This window comes from Adiantum capillus-veneris, chromosome 24 (assembly GCF_014529385.1).
Source record: "Adiantum capillus-veneris isolate H3 chromosome 24, ASM1452938v2, whole genome shotgun sequence".
NCBI classification, from domain to species: domain Eukaryota; kingdom Viridiplantae; phylum Streptophyta; class Polypodiopsida; order Polypodiales; family Pteridaceae; genus Adiantum; species Adiantum capillus-veneris.
Genome location: NC_140954.1, coordinates 118,774,104 through 118,800,475, shown reverse-complemented (window position 1 = coordinate 118,800,475; position 26,372 = coordinate 118,774,104). Strand labels below are relative to the sequence as shown.

Here is a 26,372-nt window from a genome sequence, read left to right as displayed (position 1 = left end):
AGATACTTGAAGACGAAAGAAGCAGGTCTCTAGACGAAGTTGAAGCAAGGAAGGAGCCACAAAAGACTTTGTGTCGCTTTCGGCGCGGCCAAAAGAAGCAAACGTTGCAGACCTTTATGAAGTTCAAGTACCGCACGACCCACACATCAGAGTGTGCCAGCGAAGAGTCCCTTCCTGGATTCCGGATGCTATTGGCGATCTCCCTCGACGCCATACAGTTCGGTACCAATACCTCACTTTGAAAAGGAGGGGATGTCACGTGACACATCCAACCCTATGTGTCCGTGGAGAAGCTTGATCAGGGTTCACTCAGTCCAGTCAAGTCTAAATTAGAAGTGATCTGGCACTTTTTGTGAGTCTATTCGTAGACCGTGCATGCCTAATCACTTAGCATAGATGCATATCCTCTGGTTGCATGCAGCATGATCATCAGAATTCCCATCAGAATCCATTAGAATCAGTTAGGAAATTTTTCGAGTGCATTTAGCCTATTTTCCCTATTTTTGACATTTTTCACTTATTATTTTTAAGTGACTTCCCAACAAAAGTAGGTAGGGCAATTTTTCTAAGGAAATATATAAGCAAACCCAAGTTAGCACAAAATGGCAGAAGAGGCAGCAGGAGCACATGCTCAACAGGCACCTTCTCAACAGAACCCCAACAGAACCTAAGGACTCTAGCGCTTTTGCTCCTCAGCAGCTTGGCTAGCGCTTTTGGACCAGACACCGCACATCAGCCAACGTTTTGCCCTTACAGATCCCTGGCAACAAGACCCCGGCAGATCAGCCTAGCGTTTTTGCATTTGCAGAACCGCGGCGACAAAAACACCATTTTCAGCCCTAGCGTTTTTGCATCTGCCAGCAACCTCAGCGTTTTGCAGATCTTCGTGACAGAATCAGCCCTAGGACCAGCGTTTTCAGTTTTCAGCAGTTAGACATCGCAGATCAAGTCCCGAACCTCGCAGATCTCACCTTCCCGCAGCAGTTCCTCGCCGCGCGGTCAGTTTCTGCCAGGTTTACAGTTTCAACCAGGAAAATGCAGATTTCAGCTTCTGTGTTTTCAGCGCGTCGTCGTCGCATCGTCGTCATCGGCATCGTCACCGACATAGAGTCAGAATTCAGCAGATAGAAGATTTGCAGAGTTCAGCCCATAGCGTTTTTGGACAGTAGTAGAAAGATTGCAGATTTCAGCCCTTAGGTCGACTTCGTCATCACCGTCGTCATCGTCGACATAGCCTAGACTTGCATCAGTCTCATGCATCACCATTTGTACCAGATTGTGCAATCATAAGTAGACCTCTCTCGCTGACGAGAGTGGGGCCTTCGGAGGAGGGTTTTACAACGTATCTGGTGTGGTATCTCTCTTCTCTCTCTATCTCTCAGTCTCATACACTTGCACGCACATTGTTCATTCACTTTGTTCGTGAGCATAGCACTTTCCACTAAGAACAGAAGGCTCTCCCTTCCTTAAGAACTAAAAGGAAGCTTGAGCACAGTTTGGAGCACTCATCTTGAGCAAAGCACAAACAATCATTCCGCTGCACCTAACACCACGACGTCAGCTTGACACTCAGAGTGGTCCACACGCTTCAGGCTAGCATCAGTAGGTTCCCACAGGGAACCATTTCGTCCCTCTTCAGTAGGAAGCGGTCCCAATTCCACCCTCCACCTCAGCCTCACCTCCCCCCGCCCCTCCCCCCCCCCCCCCCCGCCTCCTTCCTCCTCCTCCCCATCTCGCCCTTCTCCCTCAGCCGCTCTTTGTCCCCCCACTCCTCCTCCTCCCGCCAGCCCCTCTACCTCCATATCTCCTCCCGCTCCTACCCCGCAGATGACCCAAGGGACAGGACCATCCTCGGCTGCTAGGAGATCTCTTGGAAGCACTTTTTCCACGAGTCGCTTGGCGAGAGAGGGACCCCTTTCTTGCGAAACCCCCTCCTCGTGCAAAATCTCCCTTTGCAGCAGTTCCTCGTGGTCTAACAAGTTCGACATTCGTCATCGGTGGGACGTCTTTGCCTACGACTTCACACGTTTTCTCGACGACCCTTCACTAGACTTTGAGGCAGCTTGCTTTAGAGTTCATGTATTGTTCCTTGCAGCTAGAGGGATAAAGGCCCTCGACTTAGCGGTTGGCTTCTCTTTTCCCTATGTGGCAGGGACCAGCTTGAGTGGACTTTGGACTCTGTGTTGGAGTGGCTGCCGGCACACGCCCTTCAATTCTCACGAAATGGGAGACCTAGGGGTTACAGACTTGGTTCAGACTCTGTGGCCATTGGCCAAGTTCTCAGGGACACCTCCAAACTCGGCAGGATGTAGACACATTGTGGCAACGTAACCGCGAAACGTTTCAAGGCCGAAACGTTTCACCCTGAAATGCGGTGTTTCACCACGAAACGTTTCAGTCCAAAATGAGAGCACAATGAAATGTGAGACCTAAACGTGCGTTTAGCGACTTTGAAACTAAAACTATGGTAACTTCTTGTTAGTGAAACGGCTTGTGTTTCACTTGGTGAGCGAAACGTTTTAAGGCCTGAAACATTTCACATGTCCTGACTTGTCGAAACGCGTTTCATGGTGACGTTGCATTGTGGTACACTTTTTTGCAGACACGTAGAGCCCGGCGTGCTATGTACACATACATGAAGACTCCTGGACAGAGGAGGTTGCCCTGCGCACGGCTCGTTCTTCTTGGGCCTGGGCTAGACACTCTTGCAGTCACGCCTATCTCACGGACGCTCGGATGCGGATTATTCCCCATCCAAGCAAGCCTCGAAGATAGCACGGTTAGCTGCTGCTGCAGCATCAGTTCTCTCTCGCTCTCCATGAGGATCGTCTCATCGAACGTGCAGGGATTAGGTGGGCCCCAATTTCAACGCCAGAGGGGCCGATTACGTCAAGGGTTTCAACGATGCCTTGTGGGAGGAGAGATTAATCTTCTTATGCTACGAGAGCATCATCTATGTGAGAGCCGCATTAGACGATGTGGTCAGCTTTTGCGTGGGTGATATGAGACATTTTGGTCGGCTGCATTTGAACCTGGTGGTATCCAGGGAGGTGACTATTGTGGACTCTTGGCAGCAAGCCATTGTGGACAGAGGTACTATTGTGCTTGGCAAGGCTCAATGGATTACTATGCAGGTTCAGGGTTGCCTCATTGGGCTTCCTGAACATCTATGCGCCCAATGTGGCGAGTGCACGTACAGAGTGTTGGTCTCACATTGTAGAGTCTCTACCGCAGGCAGCGCAATGGTGCATTGGGGGTGACTTCAACAAGGACCCCTCTGACAGGATTGGAGGTAGCCATACTACTGTGCATGGAGCTGAGTTGGCAGCTTGGGAGAGGCTATGTATTTTGAGGGTTTTAGATGTTTGGCAGCACTCTGGCTTTGTGAGGCCCCCAGACAACCTGGCCTTCTCTCGTTCGGACCGCAGAGGGGAAGGAGTGAATCTATCTCGGATAGATCCCTTCTACACTTTTGCATTCTGGCTGGGACATCTTTTCCGGACCATGCACCAATGGTCCTCACAGTGACGCATCCTTGAAGGATCTTGTTGGACTCTAAGCTCAGAGAGCAAGTGCTGGCTCTTTGGACAGAGGGTTTCGACACGCAGGACTCTCTTGCTGACAGAGTGGCCTCTGGACTTACTCAGCTTAGTTAATTCTTTCTTCAAGATTCTACTGCCCGCTTGGCTGCAGGGAGGGAGGAGGAGCAACATCTCTGACGCGGCATTGCTTCCTTGCAAAGGATGCAGGAGCAGTACCCAGACGGTCCCTGGTTGGAGGAGCACTTGCAATAGGCTCGCCAGGAGCTTGCCAGCACAGAGGAGAGAGGTCATGAGTTTGCTTTCCATTGACAGGCATCTCATTGGACCCAGGTGGGTGACAAAGTGACGGGGACGTTCTTTGAGACAGTGGGACCTCGGCATGCGCACGCCAATGTCAGCCAGTTGAGGAGGCTTGACGGGTCAGTTGCTTCAGAGCCAGAGTACATGCGTGCAGTTGCTACTGTCTTTTACCGTGTCTTGTTGTCAGCAGAGCCTCGGTCAGAGCGCCAGGATCCATGCAAAGAGCAGATTTGGGCACAGATGCCTTGTCTTGTGACTAAGGAGATGCGCCAGAGGCTTGAGCCATAGTTACCGGGGAATGCCCCCTAGCCCCCGTTCCGGCGTTCCGGGCAGTTCCCTTCCCGAACGTTCCGGAACGTCCCGGAATGTCTGACGTTCCGGGTGGCCAATGCAAACCGGAACGGCCGTTCTGGAACGTTCCGAAACGCCCCCGGACTGTTCCGGAATGCCCCTGGAACGGCCAACGGCTACAAACAAATTTGGCAAAAATTGAAAAAATTGAAGTAAATGTTTGGGCTTCTTTTGAAAGTGTGCAAGGCCTCAAGGACTCATAAAATGCACCCCCCTCCCCCTTTCTCTTCACAAGCTAATCCTCAAGGCTCAAGCTCTCTCCCTCTCACTCTCAAGATCTCTCCCTCTCAAGACTCACTCTCTCAAGGCTCAAGGCTTCAAGCCTTCAAGCTCTCTTCCTCTCCCTCCCACTCTCTCAAATCTCTCTCTCTCTCTCTCTCTCTCTCTCTCTCTCTCTCTCTCTCTCTCTCTCTCTCTCTCTCTCTCTCTCTCTCTCTCTCTCTCTCTCTCTCTCTCTCTCTCTCTCTCTCTCTCTCTCTCTCTCTCTCTCTCTCTCTCTCTCTCTCATCTCTCTCTCTCTCTCTCTCTCTCTCTCTCTCTCTCTCTCTCTCTCTCTCTCTCTCTCTCTCTCTCTCTCTCTCATCATCTAGTCATAGCAAGGTTGAATGGTCTTCAAAACGAGTTTTTTGTGAGTATTAGAGTCAAAGCACTCTAATACTCCTTGTATTTAAACACAAGGAGCTAAAAATTGCACTATTTGGGTGTTTTTTATACCTCCCGTTCCGCGACGTTCCCGTTCTGGACCCCTAGCCGTTCCCCCGTTCCGCGGGGATCCCGTTGCCGTTCCCGTTCCGCATTCCGGGTAACTATGGCTTGAGCTACCTCTTCAGCTAGCGGAGCTCCACGGGGCCCTCAGAGCACTTCCTCGTGGTAGCTATCCTGGCGAGGATGGTTTGACTCCCAGTTTTTTCTTAAGAGTACTAGGACTTACTTGGCTCAGACCTATGCAACGCTTTTCAATACATCTTACACACAGGAGAGATGCCTAACAGCAGGAGTGAGGGCTAGATCTACCTCATTCCCAAGGAGGATGGCTCCTTGGATGAGATTCAACAGTGACGGCCAATCACCATCCTCAACTCAGCCTACAAAATTATTGCCAAGGCTCTGAGTTTGAGGATTCAACCACTTCCAGAGAGCATTATACATGGGACCCACACAGGTTTTTTCAAGGAGCGCAGTATCCTTGACAACATCTTCACATTTTGGGAGGCGTCTGCCCTCGAGCGCCTCCGAGGTGAGGGTCTGGTGATACTTCTTCTCGATTTTGAGAAGGCCTAAAACAGAGTTGACTAGGACTTCTTAGAGGGAACTTTACGCTCACAGTCAGGTGCTTTTGGCAGGAGGTAGAGGAGACCGTTTCATGCTCACACACTCGATCCAACAGGGCTGCCCTCTTGCCCCCTTCCTCTTTCTATTCTGTGTTGAGACGATGAGCAGATTTTGGTTTCATAGCAGGTTGGTCTACGTGGCTTAGCGCTCCCTATTTGGGGCGATGAGCTACTGGCTGTTGAGTTTGCAGGCGACTCAGCTTTGTACTTGGAGGGCCAGGAGGCCAACCTACACAGGTGCGAGCAGGCTCTTGAGACATTTTGTTGTGCATCAGGCACACTGATCGACTGGAGGAAGACCATTGCTTTCTAGGTTGGCAGTGCTCCCACGCCTGATTGGCTGCCAGGTGAGGGTTTTAGACGGATCCCCCCAGAGACTGCAGTTTGATACTTCGGTTGTCAGGTTGGCTTGGACTTGTCTCCTGAGCAACAAAGTGCTCCCCTCCTCTTATCCATCAAGAGGAAGCTGTTACATTGGAGCTCGGCACGGATTTCTTTGGCAGGCAGAGTTGTAGTGGCCAACCAAGTGTTGTGGTTGGATCTTTTCGAGCTCCTGCATCAGCCAGGTAGAGAGGCTGATTAGGAACTTTCTTTGGTCAAGGTGCGACACTCAGATAGCCCGTGCCAAAGTGGCCTGGCAAGTCATCACTCTACCTTGTTCTCAGGGGAGTTGGGGATAATAGACCCTGCACAGCAGAGCAGAGCCCTTCTTGGGAAGTTTGTTGTCAAAGGACTGCTTCCAAGGGAGGAGCCTTGGAAGGAGTTTTTGCTTCAGCGGCTTAGAGCTAGAGTGCTCAAATGGATTTTCACGAAGATGCGTTGAGTTGGCCTGAGCAAGAGACTAGCTTGCTTCACTCTTGGGAGCAGTTGCTGAGAGGCCTGGAGCAGCACCAGCCCACTTGCACGAAGGAGCACCTAAGACAGCCCCTTGTTTGAAACCCCATGGTCAACACTCAGAGAAGCCACTTGGTTGGTAGTAGGCCTTATGTTCCTTGGGGTCCCATGGCAGAGGGTCCAGCATGCACTTTAGGTGACTGGCTACATTTCTTAGGTTTGTCAGAGGATTCAGAGCATCCAGCTACATGACATGAGAGGGGTGCAGAGCATGTGTGAGGACATCACAGAGGCAGTACCAGCTGAGTGGCTTACACCTCTTGAGTTAGGAGCGCCCAGATGGATGGGGGCCTTCACGCGGCTGGAGATCCTCGTCGCAGTTCGGGCTTGCTCAGAGACTGTACCCTCCATGTTTTTCGAGCTACAAGGTGAGGGTCGATCACGCAAGAGTCTCAATAAAGGCCCCACATGTTGCAGAGTGTTGTTTTCAGAGGATCCGAGTTGTGGGTATTTGTGGGAGGACTTGTGTCATAGATCCTGACCAACAGCTCTTGAGACAGGTAGCTGGAGCTGATCTAGACTCTCAGGGGACAAATCGAGAGACTTCAAGGTAGCTCCGACCGCATGCGGGAGCGTAGAGAGGCGTTCCTTCAACTCTGACGCCCTGGGCCTTTCTTCACCATGGTCCACGGTGTGCTCAGATGGCACTACCGTCCACCTGTGTGGCTTCTCTCTCCTCCCATCTCTTGATTTAGCCCTCATTGTACATATATTGTTTTTTCATTGGGAGAGTCTCTCCTTATGATTGTTATAGCCCTCTCTAGTAGAGGTGGTTGTAGCCCTATGGGCAGTTTCATTAACTAATAGAAGGATTGTAAGATGCAGCGGAAGTGAATGTTCAACTTTGCTCAAGATGAGTGCTCCAAATTGTGCTCAAGGTTCCTTTTACTTACGGAAGGGAGAGCCTTCCGTTCCTTTAGTGAGAGAGTGCAATGGACACAAACAAAGTGGATAAACACTGTGAATGAAGGTGCATGAGACTGAGAGATAAGAGAGACAAGAATACGACACCAAAATGTTGTCAAAACCCTCCTCCGAAGGCCCCACTCTCTATGGCGAGAGCGTCTACTATTGATTGCACAAATCTCTACAATGCTTGGAGTTGTGGACGATGTCGACGACGAGACGGGCTGAAATCTGAAAACGCTAATGGCTGAAATCTGCAAATCTTTATCTGCTGAATTCTGACTCTATGTCGATGATGACGGCAATGACGACGATGCAACGACAACGCGCTGAAAACACAGATGCTGAAATCTGCGTTTTCTGGGCTGAAACTGCAAACTTCGCGGGATCTGACCGTGCGGCGAGGATCTGTTGCGGGAAGGTGAGATCTGCGAGGTTCGGGGGTTCTAGTGCAGAGTCTGACTGCTGAAAACTGAAAATGCTGCTGCAAGGGATGATCTTGTCGCAATGAATCTGCAAAACGCTAGGAGATAATGCTGATGCAAAAGCGCTAGGGCTGGTTCTCTCCTTGCGGTGGGAATCTGCTAACGCTAGGGCTGATCTGTCTTCTTGCTATCGCCAGGCTGATCTGCACTGCAAAAACGCCAAGGCTGAATTGCATGCAAAAACGCTAGGCTGTCTGTAGCAAAAATGCTAGGTCTTTGCTGATGGGGATCTTGCTGAGAAGTTGCCTGTCGAACGCGGAGTTCCGGCTGCCTCTTCTGCCCATAAGTGCTAGCGTTAGGTTTCTATATATACTTGCTTAGCAAAACTGCCCTACCTAGTTTCCAACAAAAGTCACTTAAAAATAATAAGTGAAAAATGTCAAAAATAGGGAAAATAGGTCTATGCACTGTAAAAAATGCTCCTGATGGGTTCTGACTGAAATCTGATGATCATGCTGTGTGCAACCATAGGATATGCATCTACTCTAAGTGTCTGGACATGCACGGGTTTTACTATTCAAAAATCGAGGCATCTGTTAACAAAGGAGCGGAGTAACTCCCCTCTTGTGCAAACCCACTGCACTAGATCTCCGGCCAAGCTGAATTCTGGATTCCATTTAAAGAAGACTATGCTAAACCAAAAGCTTCAAGGTAAAGTTTCAAAATTTGAGGAGTATCTGCTAGGTCCTCCTTCTCCATCCACTTCGCATCCAATGCACGATAGTTCTTGAATTTAACCAAGAACCGCCTTCATACTTTACCCTTATTCTTTCTGTCCTTATGTGCCACAAGCTATAACAATCCCTGTGCTTTATGCCTGTCAAACTTGACCTTCTGGGATACCAAGCAACTGCGCACAAACTCGTTCACATCCTTCTTGAGTCTCGGCCCAAAGACGTATCTCTCTACCTCTTTCAAGGTGGTAGCAATGACACGGTGACCCGTAAAAAGCGGACAATGGCATTCGGTTAGAACCTTTTCCCTCAACGGCTGTGTAACGCACAACATGGTTTTCCTCATCAAGTAACCATCCCGAATGGAATATCCCGCTACTGTCTCCCCATCCCGTGTCCGTGTGAAAACGTCTGCAAAATCTGGATGTGTGGCATACCGGTCGACACCACATCCTCCAAGCTCCTTTGATGTATCGCGGAAATAGCCAGAACCAGTAGCTTCCAAGACAAAGCATCTGCCACCAAATTCTTCTGTCCTTGAACATGGACAATCTAGAAGAGAAACTGTGACAAGATGTTCGCCCACCGCATTTGCTTTTCCAATTGCTGCTTCTGTGACAAGAAGTAGCGTCTGTGAAGACATAAAATCCGCTCCGAGTAGGTAGTGCCGCCACTAAATAAGAGCATGGATAACCGCCAAAAGCTCTCTCATAAATCTGTGTTGTCAATTCCGGGTTTGAGAACAACCGGCTCTCGTAAGCAATGACATGGCCTTCTTGCATTAAGACCGCACCGAGACTACGACCACAGGCAATGAGCATCACAATATACTTCAAATGACTTCTGCAAGTCCCGCAAAGTCAAAATTGTCCCCGTAGTCGATTTCTCTTTCAAAGTCTGAAAGGCAATCACCTTTGTGGGTCCCCACGAGAAAGGCACTCCTTTCTGTGTCAAGATATGCAAAGGGGAAGCAACCTTTGCAAACTTTCTAATGAGCCGCTTGTAGTACGAACACAATCCCAAGAAGCTTCTAACTTCATGGACATTCTTCAAATCGGGTCAATCACGGAAAGTGTCTATCTTGGCCGGATCCATCTGCACTCCTACTTTTGCTGACACTGTGTGTCCCAAAAAGTGGATCTCTGGTAGGAAAAATTCATTTTTCTTCGCATTAATCACTAACTTGTGATCTCGTAATGCCTGAAAGACCTGAAGCAGATGATCTCTATGTTCTGCCTCATTCTTGGAGAAAACAATGATATCGTCAAAGAAAGTGCCAACAAATAGCCTGTACTCTTGAAATATCATCATCCGGTTAAATGTCGTAGGAGCATTGGTTAAGCCAAAAGGCATCACCAAAAACTCAAATAACCCAAAAGTCGTCCGAAAGACCGTCTTGTAGACGTCTGTCGGCGCGATTCGGATTTGATGATATCCACTCTTCAAATCAATCCTGCTAAACACGAGGATCCCTGTAATCTATCGAGTATATCATCGATCCTAGAAATCGGAAATCTATTCTTAATGGTGATTTTGTTGAGAGCTCTATAATCGATGCACATTCTCCAAGATCCGTCTTTCTTCAAAACCAACAACACTGGAGAGCAATACGGTGAAGTACTAGGCTAGACAAGACCCTTTTCCAAGAGGTCTGTCACTTGGTTCATAATCTCTCCGTTCTGGGCTCGGCTCACACGATAAGGTGGTCGGTTCGGTGGTGTGCTTCCAGGTATCAGATCAATGGTATGATCTTCACGACGAGCAGGTGATAACTCGCCTGGCAAGCCCTCTAAGGAGCAATCGGCATGAGAGTGAAGAAAACCTTGGCGTTCTTTATCAAGTTCAAAAATATTTGTCCTATCCTCATCACTCAACTCTTTCAAAAAGATCCAGTAAACAAACAGACTGGATTTCATTAACTTTGAAATGGCCGAAGCCAATACAATAGGGACAGACTGGCCCTTAAGTTTAATGTCAAGTACAATGGTTCTGGCATCTGCCCTTCTCTGTGGTCAAAGTTGCTTTCCTCGCCCGATAGTCAACCGACCACGGCGTTCTTCTTGTGGTACCAGGGAATTCCCAACAGAAAATCACAACCTTCCAAAGGCATTATGTAAAAGTCCTCATGCCCCAAATACCCCCGACAATGCAACCGAAGTTTGTCAATGATGGGTGTAATGGCTACGTCCCTGCCGGGTGCCGCTAGAACTGCCTCCGTAAGTGGTCCCATCCGATCGGGAGTGGTCTCGAGCCACGCCTCCAATTCTGGTGAAATGAAGTTGGCCTTGGCTCCTTCATCGAAGAAGATCGGGGCTTCTTGGTCTTTCACTTTGCCCCAAGCCTGGCAAGTTCTGTACTCTCATCCAACGTGCTGGGATCGGTACCTACACAATCTGGAACCAGTCTTGTTTTCATCTTGCCTTTTCTTCCACGTTCCTCAACTGCTCTCGAACTCTCAGGCCTTTCGTCATCCTTGTCGTTCTGTTCTTTCTGTGCCTTTTTAGGGCACTTCGCAGAGATATGTCCAGTTTCCCCGCATCCAAAGCACTTCCCTTCCCTGGTGTAGCGAGCCCGCTCCTGAGGAGTAAGCTTGGGTCGTGCATCTTTCTTTTCTAGGTTGCTCTTTCTCTTTCTACTTTCATTTGTTGAAGTCTGTTCGGCTCTTTGTGTCCTGATCTCATCGGTGGGGTAGGTCAAACTACCTGAGTGAATGGCAAAACCCCGTTTCGGATGACTCATCAACTCCTGAATAGAAGCTGAGGATCTCTGTAGGAAGACCCAAGGTAAACTGTTCAATCTATTCCTTGAACTAGATCTTCTTAAATGAAGAGGCGGGTAGAAAAGAGCTCCAGAATCTCTCGCAATAAGTCCACTATATCATTCTTGGTCATCCGAAGATGGTTCCAAGCAGTTCGTATGTCACGTTTATACTCTCGAGTCAGCCAAGAAGATATAAAAAGCCTCTTGAATTTCAGCCATTTAACTGGCGCAATCTTGTGTAATAGAAGCGTGGACCACCAAGTTCGAGCATTCCCCTTAAAATAAGAGGCAACTCTCCGAATCTTAGAGTGCTCTGAGTAACACCCTCCCTCGAAAGCGATGTCAACCTGCTGTACAAAAGACAAAGACTTTGAAGCATCTCTATAACCAAAAAACGTGTCAAATTTAATTGACTGTCCACCTTTTCTCGGACTTTCTTGCTTTTGTCTTCCAGAAAGTCATACTGGTTGGATTTGTAAAAATTCTTCTTCTTTGCATAAAAGTTGCTGTCGTCAGAGTCTGAACTGTCTGTAGACAAGTCCTCTGTAGAATTGTCACTCACGGGGCGAGATTTAGACTTCTTTGCCTTTTTCTTGCCCTTTCCAAAGCATTGCTTCTTGCTTCGCTTTTTGCCTTTTCTGTCTTCTTCGCTCGAGTCAGATGAGCTAGAAGAATTGTCAGAAGAAGAAGAAGAAGAAGAAGAAGAAGAAGAAGAAGAACAGGGTACTCCTTCAAATCGAACACGCTTCTTCTGTTTCTTTGCCTTTTCAAAAGTCGGCTGACAACCCAAATAACCCGGGAAGTCAATGCCTTTCTTCTGCTTTTTGTCGTGCTTTTTGACCTTGTTTTGCGCGTCTAAAAGCTGTGCAATTCGCGCATCAACCACCTCTTCTAATTCCTTCTCTGTATACTTCTCCCATTTCTTGAGAGCGGGTTTTTGGGGTGGTGTTGTGGTTTTCTGCCACTGCGCGTGCACCTCCTCCAAAGAGGTCTTGCTAAAATATTTTGCCATTTTCGGGTCCTTGGCAAAATTAAGCATCATCTTTGTTGCGTCGCCAATGAATCGTTGACGCTCCATCTCTCAACGCTCCGCCTGAGTAGGCCGAGGCAGGCCATACTCCTTGCCTGAAACTTCGCTGAGATCCCTTCCCGCATCTCCGGATGCAGAGGGAGGCGATTGATCTTTCCCTGAAGCCATAGGTGCCGCGGAAAAAAAATTGGGATCGGATTTCCCATAGCAGAGAAATCGACCGTGCTCTGATATCACTGTAACAGACTTGGATACTCCAAGTCGAGAATCAACCACGACAGCACAAATAAACACTTCAAACAGTTCACAATTCACAATTGATTCAACATTGGCCCGGCGAAGTTCCGTGCCTAGAGATATTGGCCCCAAAGACTGGCGCCCCTTTCGGTATTTGTTTTTGTATTAATCTGTGTTCAAAGTACAAGAGTGTGGGCACGCGCTCACACTCAGACTCTGCGTCCACATGCTCTGAGTTGTGAGAGGCCTGCTCACGTATCTAAAGAGTACAAGGGGTGCTACAAGCAGAGCGCAAAAACTGAAAATCAAAATCCCCAAAAAGCTTCTAAGTTTAAAAGCTTCTCTCTCTTTCTCTTGCTTAATGTAGAAATAAAGCAATCCAAAAAGCTCCAGCTCTCTCTCTCTCTCTCTCTCTCTCTCTCTCTCTCTCTCTCTCTCTCTCTCTCTCTCTCTCTCTCTCTCTCTCTCTCTCTCTCTCTCTCTCTCTCTCTCTCTCTCTCTCTCTTCAGGCACCCTCGCTGTCTCTTACACGGGTGGAGATCACTAGACTCATTCGTCAGGACCTGATCCAGCTCGACACTAGGAGGACATGGATAGAGCCGCCTCAGGAGTTGAGCACGAAGATGGCTTTCTATAGAGAGCATCTTCTCCACCTCACAGGAGATGGGTTTGTGATTCAACCCAGCTACATGGACACACATATGTCTCATGGTTTGCGTTGTGCCATTGGTCAGATACGCACATCCTCACATCAGCTCGAGATTGAGACTGGTAAATCCAGAGGGATACCAGCAGACAGCAGGATATGCCGATTATGCCAGAGAGAGCCAGAGACAGAGTTGCACTACATATGTCATTGCACAGTGTTCTATGAGATACGGGGGCGTTTCCACTGCTTATTCAGAGAGGGTTTTGGTCCTCTATCTAGGGTCATGAGTTATGAGGATCAGAGATGTCTTGGACTATATCTACTTGAGTTACACAGGTGTAGAGACACTTTACTGGGGAGAGCTAGAGAGAGGCAGTCCCAGAGACACATTACAGATTTCTTTTCACTAGATATGGGACAGCCAGAGGAGAAGCCACCACTGCAGAGCTCGTCCCACACTCATTCGACCACTACTGGCACTCTCATCGACCGAGCATTGGAGCTACAGAGATACAGACGACCGCGACTGAGGAGAGGAGCTACACAGCATCGACGGAGACTACAACAGAAGATTCGAGCCATACTCTCTCGACATCCAGAGTGCAGATGAGGATGGATCCTCACCATTTCTTCCATCTTTGTTTCACACACTGTTACATCCAGTTTACCGGGTACCTATTGTATCAGCTGCTACACCCACGTAGTTTTAGATTGTAGTAGTAGTAGTAGTAGTATTTTGTTCCACTTCTAGTTCTTTTCTAGTTCTTTTGTACCCAGACATGGTATTAGATTCACTATTTTGTAACTGATTGGTCTCATAGGTCATTTTGGCCTTTTGAAGACGTCAATATAACATTTCATTTCTCTCTCTCTCTCTCTCTCTCTCTCTCTCTCTCTCTCTCTCTCTCTCTCTCTCTCTCTCTCTCTCTCTCTCTCTCTCTCTCTCTCTCTCTCTCTCTCTCTCTCTCTCTCTCTCTCTCTCTCTCTCTCTCTCTCTCTCTCTCTCTCTCTCTCTCTCTCTCTCTCTCTCTCTCTCTCTCTCTCTCTCTCTCTCTCTCTCTCTCTCTCTCTCTCTCTCTCTCTCTCTCTCTCTCTCTCTCTCGCGCGTAGCCAAAAGCAAAAACAACCTCCGTAAAACCTGCCGCAAATCACAGGGGTCCGTACAGCCTGCCACGTGTCCTGCTTATCCGCAATTCCCGAGATTGGCATCCACGTCAGCATTTCAGCCTGCCACAGGGCTATGTGTGTGTGCATTGGGCAGCCACGTCATCAGTTTGTGACATGATCTCTGTCCGTGTGAGAAACAAGGAGGGTGCATCCAGGGAGTATTGAAGCGGAGGTAATCTATCCACGTCGAGACCATGCGACTGAAACCATGCTGTCATCTGTCCATACAAACATGCTGTATCGCCTTGTAGAGCTAGTTGTCGAGATGACTTCAGGGCAAGCCGAGCGTGTCAGTCCCTGGGGAGATCCCATAGACCGTGCATAAAGGAAACTGATCTCGTCAATGCCTCCACCAGAGGGGGGAACTAGCTTGGCTCGGATAATCTCATGTGCTACTGAGGCCTTAGCCTGAATCATCCGAGCAATCGTAGAGACCAGAGGCCTCTCTATACATCTCCATCCATCTGTGTTGCCAGATCTCCCATGGTGGTCTACTGAGGGTCCCCATACCTGAACCCCATAGAGCATAGCTAGAATCACTAGAGTGACAAAAAGCCAAAGCTTTTTTCGCGGTTCTTGAAACTGAACCTGCGGACACATCCTCTCCAGTCCTCCCAAAGTTGCATATGCTCTCGTCAGTCTAGTCTCTAATGCTCTCCTTAGTGAAAACACCGGTCCACCGAACTTCGAAGGCTACCCCAAGATAAGTGTATGCATCTATGTACTCCACAGTCTCCTGGCCATACATAAATGTGGGTGACGACCTCCTGACCACTGTGGTGTGGTGTTGAACACCATAACCTTGGTTTTCCCCAGATTAAGAGACAATCCACTGTCACGAGCAAATGTATGCAGAGCATCCAAATGACGCTGCATCCCCTCTGGAGAGTCAGAAATCAGCACAATATCATCAGTATATAGTAATAGCGGAATCCATGTCCCTACTGACTGAGCCCCCATGTCCCTGCTAGCTGAGCCCCCCTCACACTCTACATAGTCCGAAAACTCATCCACATACATCCCAAAAAGAGTCGGGGATAGGGTGCATCCCTGCTTTACTCCAATAGTGGAGAGGACCATGTCAAACATTCCCTCGATGGTGCGTACCCGCCCCATCACTGTCCTATATAGAGGCAGAATCCCCCAAATCAGATCTGTAGGCACACCCATGTCCTGTACTCTGCGTATAAGTCTGGCTCTCGGCACTCTGTCAAAAGCTTTGTGGAAATCCACAAAGCTACAATAGATCCTCTTGCCATGGTGTCTACCCTCCTCAATAATAGCTCTGAGTGTCAGAATCTCGTCAAGAGTGGAGAAACCTCTCCTGAAACCTGCTTGCCCTGGTGCTCTTATGCCCTCTCGCTCTGCCCATCTACTCAGCTCCTGTTCAAGAATGGATACATACAGCCTAGCTAATGTGTGACCAACCATGATGGTGCAATAATTTCCGAGAATCATGGGATCTCCTGACTTGAAAATAGGCACAATCGTGGACATACTCCAAGTCTCAGGGAAGCCTTCATACATGGCTCGATTAAACATCATAGCCAAGAGCTCTGCAAGCATATCTCTGGCATGGATGAAGTGCTCTGCTACCAGACCATCATGATCATGTGCTCTCCTTGTCTTCATCCTGTCAATAGCTTTCCTTACCCTCTCGGCAGTAAAGAAAGAACATGTCTCCGGGCATGACTCTAGTGGGTCCGGTAGAGGTGGTTGTCCTAATGCTGTGTAGAGAGATGTTGCATATTCCCTCCATGTCTCAGTGGAGGTGATCGCTTGTGGTGGTGAATGTTCGTGGAATAGCCTCCATGCTTCGCCTGAGTCTTAACTTATAAATAATTGATAGAGATCCTGCTCTAGCTGGGATAAATAAGCCCTTTTCTTTCGTCACACTAGGCGGCGAAAGATAATCCGTGACTGTCTGTGTGGTAATACCCATGAGCACTTCCCTCTATAACTTGATCCTCATCTCTCTACACTCCTCATCATACCAACTGTTCTAGGGCATTTTTCCAGATTGTCTCCGTGTAGGCTGGCTGCGGGGGTATGCTTCTGATGCTGCATCATGGAGCGTCTCTGTCAGTATCTGAGTGAGTTCATGTAGTGGGGGTCCTGGCTCCTAAGTGCATAGCTTCTTGTATATCTCATCCATATACACAGAGTCCGCCTCCCTCATGAAGGTATACCGGATGTGTGTAGGGACCTCTCCTAATGGAGTTGTGCTGAACTGAAACGTCAAGGTGAAGGACAAGATAGTATGATCAACTGCTACTCCAACTGGCCTAGTGCCCACCATGAAATCTTGAAAGAATGGAATGAGATCTGGCTGGGCCATAACATAATCTATTGTGTTGGCACCATGTCCGTGTGGAAAGCAAGTAAAACCTCCAGCTGTCGAAAATCTTTGTAGGCCATTCAAAATGGCCAATCTATGTGCGGTTCCCATATCTATCAAGTATCTGCCATATTCAGTGTATTCCTCATCTTGTGATAATCTGGATAGACCCATCTCTGTAACGTCCAGCTCCTTAAGCATTTCCTTGGAAGTATCATAAAATATTGTCTGGTGGTGGGCAATCCTAGCATTGAAAACCCCTAGTATGATAATGTCACCATCCTTAGAAAACTCCCATATCCATTATCCAATAGCGAAGGCGGATTGTCCCCTAGGTGATGCATATACTGACGTACTAGGAGGAAAGTAACAGATAGCAATGTAGAGGTATCTGTCCGTCTCAGCCCTGAGCCTCACCCACATGTACCTAGCATGCTCATCCTTGCGCGCTATATATATCAATGGCTGCAACTCCTGTCTGAATAAAACTACCACTCCCCCTGAGCCTCGTCCTCAAGTTCCGATCTGGTCTCTTGGCTGCAGGTTGTCTCCCATATATATCCGCTCACCTGTGGCATGGATTGTTGTTATGTCCCGCACACAGAAGAGGGGATCTAGCCCAGATGCCGTTGGGATGGGCGTCCAGTGTCCGGGTAGACGTAGTGTGAGCCCAGCCAATGTAGCCGGCCATTATTATAAAAGGGAGGCCAAGGCCTCATTTACAGTTATCGACCCCACTGGCAGAGTGCCAGTGGTTAGCCTGCGAGGCTAGGAGTGTGCAAGGTCACCTCGAGGAGGTGAGGCCGGGTGGTATGGGACGCTCGGTCTTACAAGTGCACGCCTACGTCCTCGGACGTTGGCCCATGCACGGGGGAGCTTCCAGATGGTGGCTTTGGTCGGGTGGTTCGACCGACGCGCATCTGTAGGCGGTCTGTGTGGCCGGGAGATCCTATCTCCTTGTTCGTTTCATGGTATCAGAGCCGGCTTGGCTGCACGAAGGACCGTGTGCACACCTACGGGTTGGTTCGAGTCGGATAATCACTGTTTTTATGTAATTTTTGATGAATTAACTATTTAATTGATTATTTTCTTCTCATAAGCTCGTGTGCAGGTGAAATTTAAGGGGTTGCTAACTTCTTTATATAAAATTCAGCAGTCTGACACGCGGAAGTGCTGAAAATCGCTGAATTTTTACTGCTATGACTGATTTTGTGGTGAAAATCAGGGTCTCATTTATATATTTACTGATTTTCTGAATTCAGTGCTCTGTTAACGCTTTTATTGGGTTTTTTTTTTAGAACCAGACCTTTCACAGACAGAGAAAGCGTTACTCTGTCAACTTAGAGAGAGAGAGAGAGAGAGAGACACATACCTCTCTCTGTATGTATGCCTTGGCATCAAGTTGGGATGGAATTCTGCAAGGGACTTGGGCTCCAGCCTGCCGCTGCTGAGCGTGAGGGGCACGCGCATGCATGCTGAGTGCACGGACTCTTTTTTTTTTCCACGCATCCAATTCTTGGATTCCAACGCTGGCGATATTTGCAGCATTCGTCAATTTTTTTTTTTAACGCTGGCCTTGAGTTGGATTTCAGCGCCATATGTTTAATAACTTGACCTTTTTTTTAAGGGGTGCCCAGGGCACTTTGGGGTTTTTTTTCTAACAAGGTATGAAACCTGCAATTTATTAAAAGCCCACTTATACAACCCTGCAGAGTTTACAGAAACCTCAAACTTGTTCTTCTGCTCACCTCCAAAGCCTACTCTCTCTCACCTGCTCGCGCTCTCGCGCTTCCGCGCTCCCGCCATCACCTGCTCACCTTCAGGCGCTCACGCCGACGCGTGGAGCTCTTCGCAACTTCAACTATTCGCGATCGAAAAGTGCAGAAAAGGCTCGGTTTCACGTGAACTTTCCAATTTTTTCACGCACTTCGCCATGGATTCCTCCAGCTCGGATGTGCAGCGTGATGATGCGCCACGTAACATTCAAATTCCATTCACGCATGCTCTCTACACATGGATTACAAGCACTTTCCAGAGTTTCGACCAACGTGTTACCGCTCTGGAAAACGCGAATGTTCAGACGAACCTTTGCTTGGCCTCTCTCGAAGGGGTCGTACAAGAGTTTAGTTCCCGACTTTCTACTCTCGAAAATATGGCTCAGTCGACGACTGCGCGTATTTCCGAGGGCGAAATCCATCTCCAGCATTTGCGGACACAGATTGCTGCTTTTGGGCGTTCGCAGGGTGGTCCGACTGCCACAATTCCGTATAAAACTACAAATTTCTCAGGTGAAGAGAAAGAGTGTACGGAATTGGCTGTGAATAACTGACTGCACCAGTGGACCACATACTTTGATCTCCATGGGGAGCATGATGAATGGAGGATTCAGACGATTCCTCTCTATCTGCGCAGCAAGGCACTTACCTGGTGGCGTGATATGACAGAGAAGCCTACGACGTGGGCTGACTTTTGCGTGAAATTCAAGAGGGATTTCGCCAAAATGGACCCTTTGAAAGCTTATGCCAAACTGCAGAGTCTTTCAATGAAAACTCTGTCTTTTGATAAATATACAAGTTCACCTTCTGCAAGGTGGATTCTACACACGCCGTGCACATGTACTTGCTGGGGTTACATGAAGATTACCGTTGGGCCTTAATCAAGGACAAAGCCCCGATTGATGTCGAGGATGCAGTGGCAAAGGCCAGGACGTTCCATTTGATAAATGGAGCGAATTATGAGAAGAAGAGAACTGCAGACCATCAATCCGGTGAGGGTGCTTCGAGGAAGCGACCCCGATTCCAGCATAAGTCCAAATCACCGCCGAGATCTTCTCAGGAAAAGAAGAAAGCCAGAAACGCTTCAGTTGCTGATGCAGTGAAGAAGGGGGCTTGCTTCGGATGTGGCCAGACGGGTCACCAAATCAAGGATTGCCCTAAAAAGAAGAAGATGCAGAAACCGTAAGGCCGTCCTTCGGTTCAAATTCACGAGATCTCAAGTAACTCTGATATTGTTCAAGTTGAAATCCATCATTTAGCGCACAGTTCATGCACAAATTGTACTTTTAGCACCAAAGTGTTTGGTAAGCACGATCATCTCCGTTTCCCCGGGAAGATCAATGGTCACGACGTGACCGTACTCCTTGATAATGGAAACTCACACAATTTTGTGGATGCAAAATTGGTGCAGAAACTGAACCTGCGGACGCAGGACAGTGACTATGAGTATTGCGTGAAGATGGCTCGTGGCGTGGATACGGATGTATGGAATCGGATCGTTCCAAACTTGTCGCTCGAGCTGGCTGATTACAAAGAGAACCTGGATTTCCACATCATGCGCCTGTACAAAGCAGATGTTATTTTAGGAATTCCATGGTTTTATGATAAACAAAACTCATTGTATATAGACTATGTACATCACTCTCTTGTTTTTGTTAAACAGAACATGCCTCATGTATCTGTGTCGCTTTGTAATCAGAAGTCTGTAAGTAATGGTTTTGCAATACCAATTGTTACTGCTTTGGAAATGTATAAAGAAATAAAGTCTTCTGATGTTGACTTTTATCAATGTGTACCATCTGCTTGGTTTGATTTATTAGTGCTTGGTACTTCTGTCACTAAATTTCGTAAAAATGTTTCATGTTCTTCTGTTGAACCTGGGGATTCCGACGAATCCAACCTTATCCGAGAAATCATGAGTGATTCCAAGGATGTTTTTCCTGATGATCTACCTCTTGGCTTGCCGCCTTTCAAAGGAGTAGATCATGGCATTGAGTTGGTGGCTGGTAGTCAGCCCTTCTCAAAGCAATCCTATCGGTTTAGTAAAATTGAGGACAAGATTCAACGACAGCTGAAGGATTATCTCGACAGGGGTTTTGTTCGGCCTAGCAAATCCCCGTGGGGAGCGCCAGTGCTACTTTCTCGAAAGAAGGATAACACTATGCGCTTCTGCGTGGATTACAAGGGCTTGAATAAGCTCACTGTTAAGAATAAGTATCCACTCCCGCGCATGGACGATCTGATAGATTGGCTCCATGGAGCGTTGTATTTTACGAAGATAGACCTGCGATCAGGCTATCATCAGCTACGGATCAAACTGGAAGATATTCCTAAGACAGGCTTCCATACGCGTTATGGTCACTACCAGTTTTTGGTCTTGCCTTTTGGTTTGACCAATGCTCCAGCTACGTTTCAGCAGATGATGAATGATCTGCTGAGACCATTTTTAGGCAACTTCGTTGTTGTATTTCTCGATGATATCTTGATCTACAGCCAAAGTTTGTCTGAGCACCTAGTGCATATACGTACTGTTCTCGAAGTACTGAGAAGAAAGCTTTACGCTAAGGCTTCTAAGTGTGAATTCTTTAAGAAAGAGCTCTGTACTTGGGTCACATCATTACTCGCGATGGAATTCACGTTGACCCTGAAAAGTTAGATAAAGTGCGAAATTGGCCCATTCTGAAGAATGTACGCCAAGTAAAGTCCTTCTTAGGCTTTACTAGATTCTTTCGCAAGTTTATTCTAAAGTTGCTGCTCCGCTTACGCAACTTTTGAAAGGAGGGGTGAAAGGGCCGAAGACTTCGGGTCCTCGTCATAAAGGTAATCCCCCTGTTGTCTGGAATGAGCGTCTCGACGAGAGCTTTCGGACACTAAAGCACTTGGTGACTACTGCGCCAATATTGCACATTGTGGATCCTAGCAAACCGTTTGTGGTTGAAACGAATGCTAGCGATTATGCTATTAGTGCGGCGTTATACCAAGATGAACGTCCTGTTGCGTTTGAAAGTAAGAAGCTTTCTGACGTTGAGATGCGTTATCCAACATACGAGAAGGAGCTTTACGCCGTTGTCCACGCCCTGAGGAAATGGCGGCACTACTTGTATGGCTCTAAGTTTGTTGCATGGACAGATCATCACTCCTTGCGCTATATCTGTGATGAGGGTGATCTCAGAGGCCGGAAGGCTAGATGGGTTAAGCTTATGCAAGAGTTTGACTTTGAGATCCGTTATAGAAAAGGATCAACCAATCGAGTTGCCGATGCACTCAGCGGGATTCCTGAGGTCAATGCCTTGTCTATGACTGAAATCTCGACGGATTTCTATCTCCCTCTCCGAGGGCTATGTCGTTCCGATGGCCATTTTGGCAAGATATGGAACGAGGTCACAGTGGGGCATGACTCGCATACAGGCTTGGGTGGTCCGGAGACCCAAGTGAGTCGTGCTGGAGAGATGAGACAGCGACAATATTCCATTAGAGGTGGACTATTGTTTAGAAATGGTAAAGTCTGCGTGCCGGAAATCAATGAGATTCGACAAAGGATTTTGTGCGAATGCCACGATGTTCCTAGCGCTGGACACCCATGCATCCAAAGAACTTTGGCTTTGGTCAAGCAATATTTCTATTGGCCAAGAATGCGCTCTTACATAGAGAGCTATGTGAAGAGATGCGCTCAGTGTCAGGTCAATAAGGCAGAGCGCCTTAGGAAAGCTGGCCTGTTACATCCATTGGAAATCCCAGATGCCAAGTGGCAGAGTATTTCCATGGACTTCATCGTTGGTTTGCCTAATACTAGTCGGGGCAATGACGCTATTTGGGTTGTGGTTGATAGACTCACAAAAATGGCAAAGTTTATACCAATGAAGTCGACAGTAAAAGGACATGAGTTGGCGGTTTTATTTGTCGATCAGCTTTATAAGCTGTATGGTCTCCCAGAAGATATCGTCAATGATCGAGATACTAAGTTCACTGGCCGGTTTTGGCGAGACGTGTTCGCTCATCTTCAGACGAAGTTGAGTATGTCGTTTTCTGACCATCCTGAGTCCGACGGACAAACTGAGAGGATGAATCAGACGTTAGAGGACATGTTGAGAGCCTATGTCTCTCATAGGCAATCTGACTGGGAAAGGTATCTTCCACAGTTAGAGTTTGCCTATAATAGTAGCAAGCATTCTGCTACTTGATTTAGCCCGTTCATGCTGATGTATGGATTTGAGCCTAAATCCCCGATTGCTATTGGCTTAGAGAAAGTCAAGGAACGCCAAGCTCGTGATTTCCTATATGACATGCAGGAAATGCTCGAATTAGCCAAGCATAGTATAAGAACAGCTCGTGACCGAGTCACTACTTATGCTAATCAAAAGAGGTCTCCAAGGACTCTAGATGTGGGACAATGGGTTTATCTCAAGATACCCAAGGATTCCAAGACTATGCGAACAGAAAAGCATTATAAGCTTTTAGCTAGATATTGTGGTCCGTTCTTGATCACAAAGAAAATTGGCCAAGTTGCCTATAAACTGGCTCTTCCTTCGGATGTTAGTGTACATCCAGTGTTTCATGTCAGCCGCCTTAAAGTGAAATTGGGCGAAGCTGATGTTGTCATGCCTATCGAGGAAAATGGATGGCAAGATATGCAAACTGAGTATATTCCTCGAGAACCAGAAGCAGTTTTGGATCATCGTATCCGTCATTCTCGCCAAAAGGCTTATGACGAGTACTTAATTAAATGGAAGGGTCAATCTGAAAAGTTTGCTACTTGGGAACCTGTTAGAGCTTTGAAGGCTTGGTATCCCCACTTCATTGATGAGGACATCAATGGTTCTTAAGGGGGGAAGTATGTTATGTCCTGCTCACAAGAGAGGGGATCTAGCCCAGATGCCGTCGGGATGGGCGTCTAGTGTCCGGGCGGACGTAGTGTGAACGCGGCCAGTGTGGCCGGCCATTATTATAAAAGGGAGGCCAAGGCCTCATTTACAGTTATCGACCCCACTAGCAGAGTGCCAGTGGTTAGCCTGCGAGGCTAGGAGTGCACGAGGTCACCTCGAGGAGGTGAGGCCGGGTGGTATGGGACGCTCGGTCTTACAGGTGCACGCCTACGTCCTCGGACGCTGGCCCCAGCACGGGGGAGCTGCCGGATGGTGGCTATGGTCGGGTGGTTCGTCCGACGCGCATCTGTAGGCGGCCTGTGTGGCCGGGAGATCCTATCTCCTCGTTCGTTTCAATTGCCTAGGGGCTTGATGCGTCTCAGAGTACAAGATGATGTCTCTCCTTGTGAAGCTATCATCAAAGGCTCCTACATCAAGACGAAGTGACCCAATACAATTCCAGGTTGCCATCTTTAGTGTGGTCCCATAGGTCTCGCACCGTCATGCGGGACATCGCTCCAAAAGCAATCTTCCCCTTTTCCCTTGCTGCTCTAATTTCCGGCATTACTTCTTGCATATGAGCAATCTACGAGAGGGTGAGGTCATCTCCAAGAAAGATGCCAGTCTTCTTTAGAGTCGGTCTCTTCTTCAAGAAGTCCTTCGCTTCCATGGAGGGGAAGCGGAGAATCCTTTCCTTCCAGGTTTTTCTGCCGTTCCCGCTTTTCTTGGTGCCCACTCTCCACGCCTCGTATGCGTCTGCTCGTTGACCCCCACCAAAGTCATGAGTTCTTTCACCTCTTCATCCACATTATCTTGGTCTTTGAGGCCACATATCCTTATGTGTAAGGACCGCACATGTCTCCTTTGCTCCTCTTCTAGTGTCAAGTTGATGATGGTTAGTGTGGGGAAGGGGTTATTTCCTTGCCTTTCCCTTTCTTGACAATCTCGATCCATTTTTCGGCCTTTTCTGCTTTTTGTTGGGTCTTTGTGATGACATTTACCCACGAGGTTTTTTTTTTTTTTTTTGTAAACCTCTCTTTCTCTCTCTACGCTCGCAAACTCTCTCTCTCTCTCTACGCTTCTCACCTCTCTCTCTCTCTCTACGCTCTGCCCTCTTTCTCTCTCTATGCAACATTTTCCTCTCTTTCTCTCTCTCTACGCAATTTCTCCCCTCTTTCTCTCTCTACGCCATTTTTCCCCTCTTTCTCTCTCTACGTCCCTTTTTCCTCTTTCTCTCTCTAGGCCCCTTTTTCCCCCTCTTTCTCTCTCTACGCGCTAGGTTAGACTGGGTTGGGTAGAGCACGAGAGAGAGCAGAGGGCGGATGCAGGGGGGGCAGGAGAGCAGAGGGCGGGGGCAGGGACAGAGGGAGCAGGGGTGCGGGCAGGGGCAGCGGGAGAGAGCTTTAGGAGAGAAAGGAAGACAAAGGAAAAGTAACGCAGGCATCACATAGATAATAGGCATGCAAGCCAAAAAGAATTTGAATTTTGTACGTTGGAATGTTCTGCAGGTGACATTTAATTATAGATAAGAGACAACCTGCCCATTCCAATCATGTCATCCTTGCATGACTAACTGGTCCTCCATGCTGTGGTTCCTCTATGAAGCCTCTCCACCCTATGAAGCTCCTTCAACAAAGGAAAATTGATGCTAAGCACCAGAAGATGAATCCACAAATACATGTGATGTCCATATTTACAGCTCAAGTCCCCACCATCAATAATAACAGCTTGATGTAGAAAACTGTTTCAAGGAACTACAAGGGCCTCCTGCCACGGCTCACCAGCAACATCATCATCTGCCTTCGCTTTCACAGAAGGTTCCATTGGTAATTTCGGTTTGCTAATTGTGCGTGAATATCCATATCCAAGACACGACCCACTTATCTCACAAAGCTGGAAAACAAGTCACTTTTTTTCATCTGGTTTTACTAGCTATAAGCATTGTAAAAATCAGAATGTTAGAGACGACATACCTCTGTGAGCTCAGACATGTGCCTGGATCTGAACTCGTCAATTGTAGCCGCTATTTCTGTTGCCGGCAGCTTAGCCTGCAAGACAATACTTGCACAAATAAAGACCAGGTCTCTGATATTTATGCAAGATACATCAACTGATGCCAATCATTATCAATACTCCATGCTCCCTACAGGAGCCACATCCTGGCATATATCTAGTTTGAATTCATGATAGGCCAGCACCTAAAGCTATGCCATAGAAAGTTTGAATAATAGCAAGTGATAAAAGTAACCGCATGCATGTATAATCAATCATTTTGTTTACTCGGGATGGGACAAGACACTCACGCTTTTAATTGATTCAATGTTCTTGCTGGGTCTATGAAGAATACTGTTATTGCTAATTTGTTAAAGTAGCACCACATACTTTGACAGGTGAAACAAGCTTCATATGTAAGAAACGCTTGTTATTGATGAACCATTTCGCTAAGCAAACAAGCATTTACCTGGGCAAGGACTGCTGCAGCCAGCTGCAAGCTAGGCTCCAATGTTTCAGGTATAACCTACCAAAGCAGGGCAAATGTCAAGAATGAACTAGGTACAGAGAGCTTACAAGTTACTTTGAGCATGAAACGTACAGCTGTGGCCCCTGCTTTTTCTAGGTTGATTCCATGCTCGACATCATGAGCACGGACAAATGTCTTCACCTTAGGAAAATGTTTAGTGAGTGTCCAAACTGCACGGAAATTTGCACCTGGTGTATCAAGAGCGATTACTGCAGATGATGCTCTCTCTGCACCAATTTTGTGAAGCACCTACAAAGCACAGAGAACAATCAACATCATCTTGAACAAAATCACTTGTCACAAAACCTGAGAGCAGGTATTCCACCTCTTTACTGCCTGCATCTCCAAAATATACAGGAAGATCCAACGCTCGACCGGCACTAACTCTTTCACTACAAAATGCAAATACTTGTTGATCTCAAAAAAGTTGTGTCTCCTCCTCATTCCATACAAACAGTACGCTTACCTTCTAACGTCTAAAGCAACAAAAGGAATCAAACGATCGGACAAGAGCTGAGCGATAATCTGTAACATCAGTAAGCACATAAGC

General features: G+C 47.6%; 1 protein-coding gene across 5 annotated transcripts in view; it reads right to left on the bottom strand.

Annotated features, from left to right (window-relative positions):
* Positions 1 to 26,372, bottom strand: part of LOC147427025 (K(+) efflux antiporter 2, chloroplastic-like) — a 179,392-nt gene that overhangs the window by 9,655 nt on the left and 143,365 nt on the right. For 2 of the 5 annotated variants that reach the window (XM_086499267.1, XM_086499265.1), the window contains exons 15-21: positions 26,289 to 26,347; positions 26,148 to 26,214; positions 25,895 to 26,071; positions 25,763 to 25,819; positions 25,275 to 25,349; positions 25,014 to 25,194; positions 24,839 to 24,927 (exon numbers count right to left, since the gene is read on the bottom strand). In XM_086499267.1, coding sequence (XP_086355393.1) covers positions 25,048 to 25,194; positions 25,275 to 25,349; positions 25,763 to 25,819; positions 25,895 to 26,071; positions 26,148 to 26,214; positions 26,289 to 26,347 — 582 coding nt within the window. In that variant the 3' untranslated portion in view covers positions 24,839 to 24,927; positions 25,014 to 25,047. The remainder of the gene's footprint in view (positions 1 to 24,838; positions 24,928 to 25,013; positions 25,195 to 25,274; positions 25,350 to 25,762; positions 25,820 to 25,894; positions 26,072 to 26,147; positions 26,215 to 26,288; positions 26,348 to 26,372) is intronic. The other 3 variants (XM_086499268.1, XM_086499266.1, XM_086499269.1) reach the window with 2 other exon arrangements.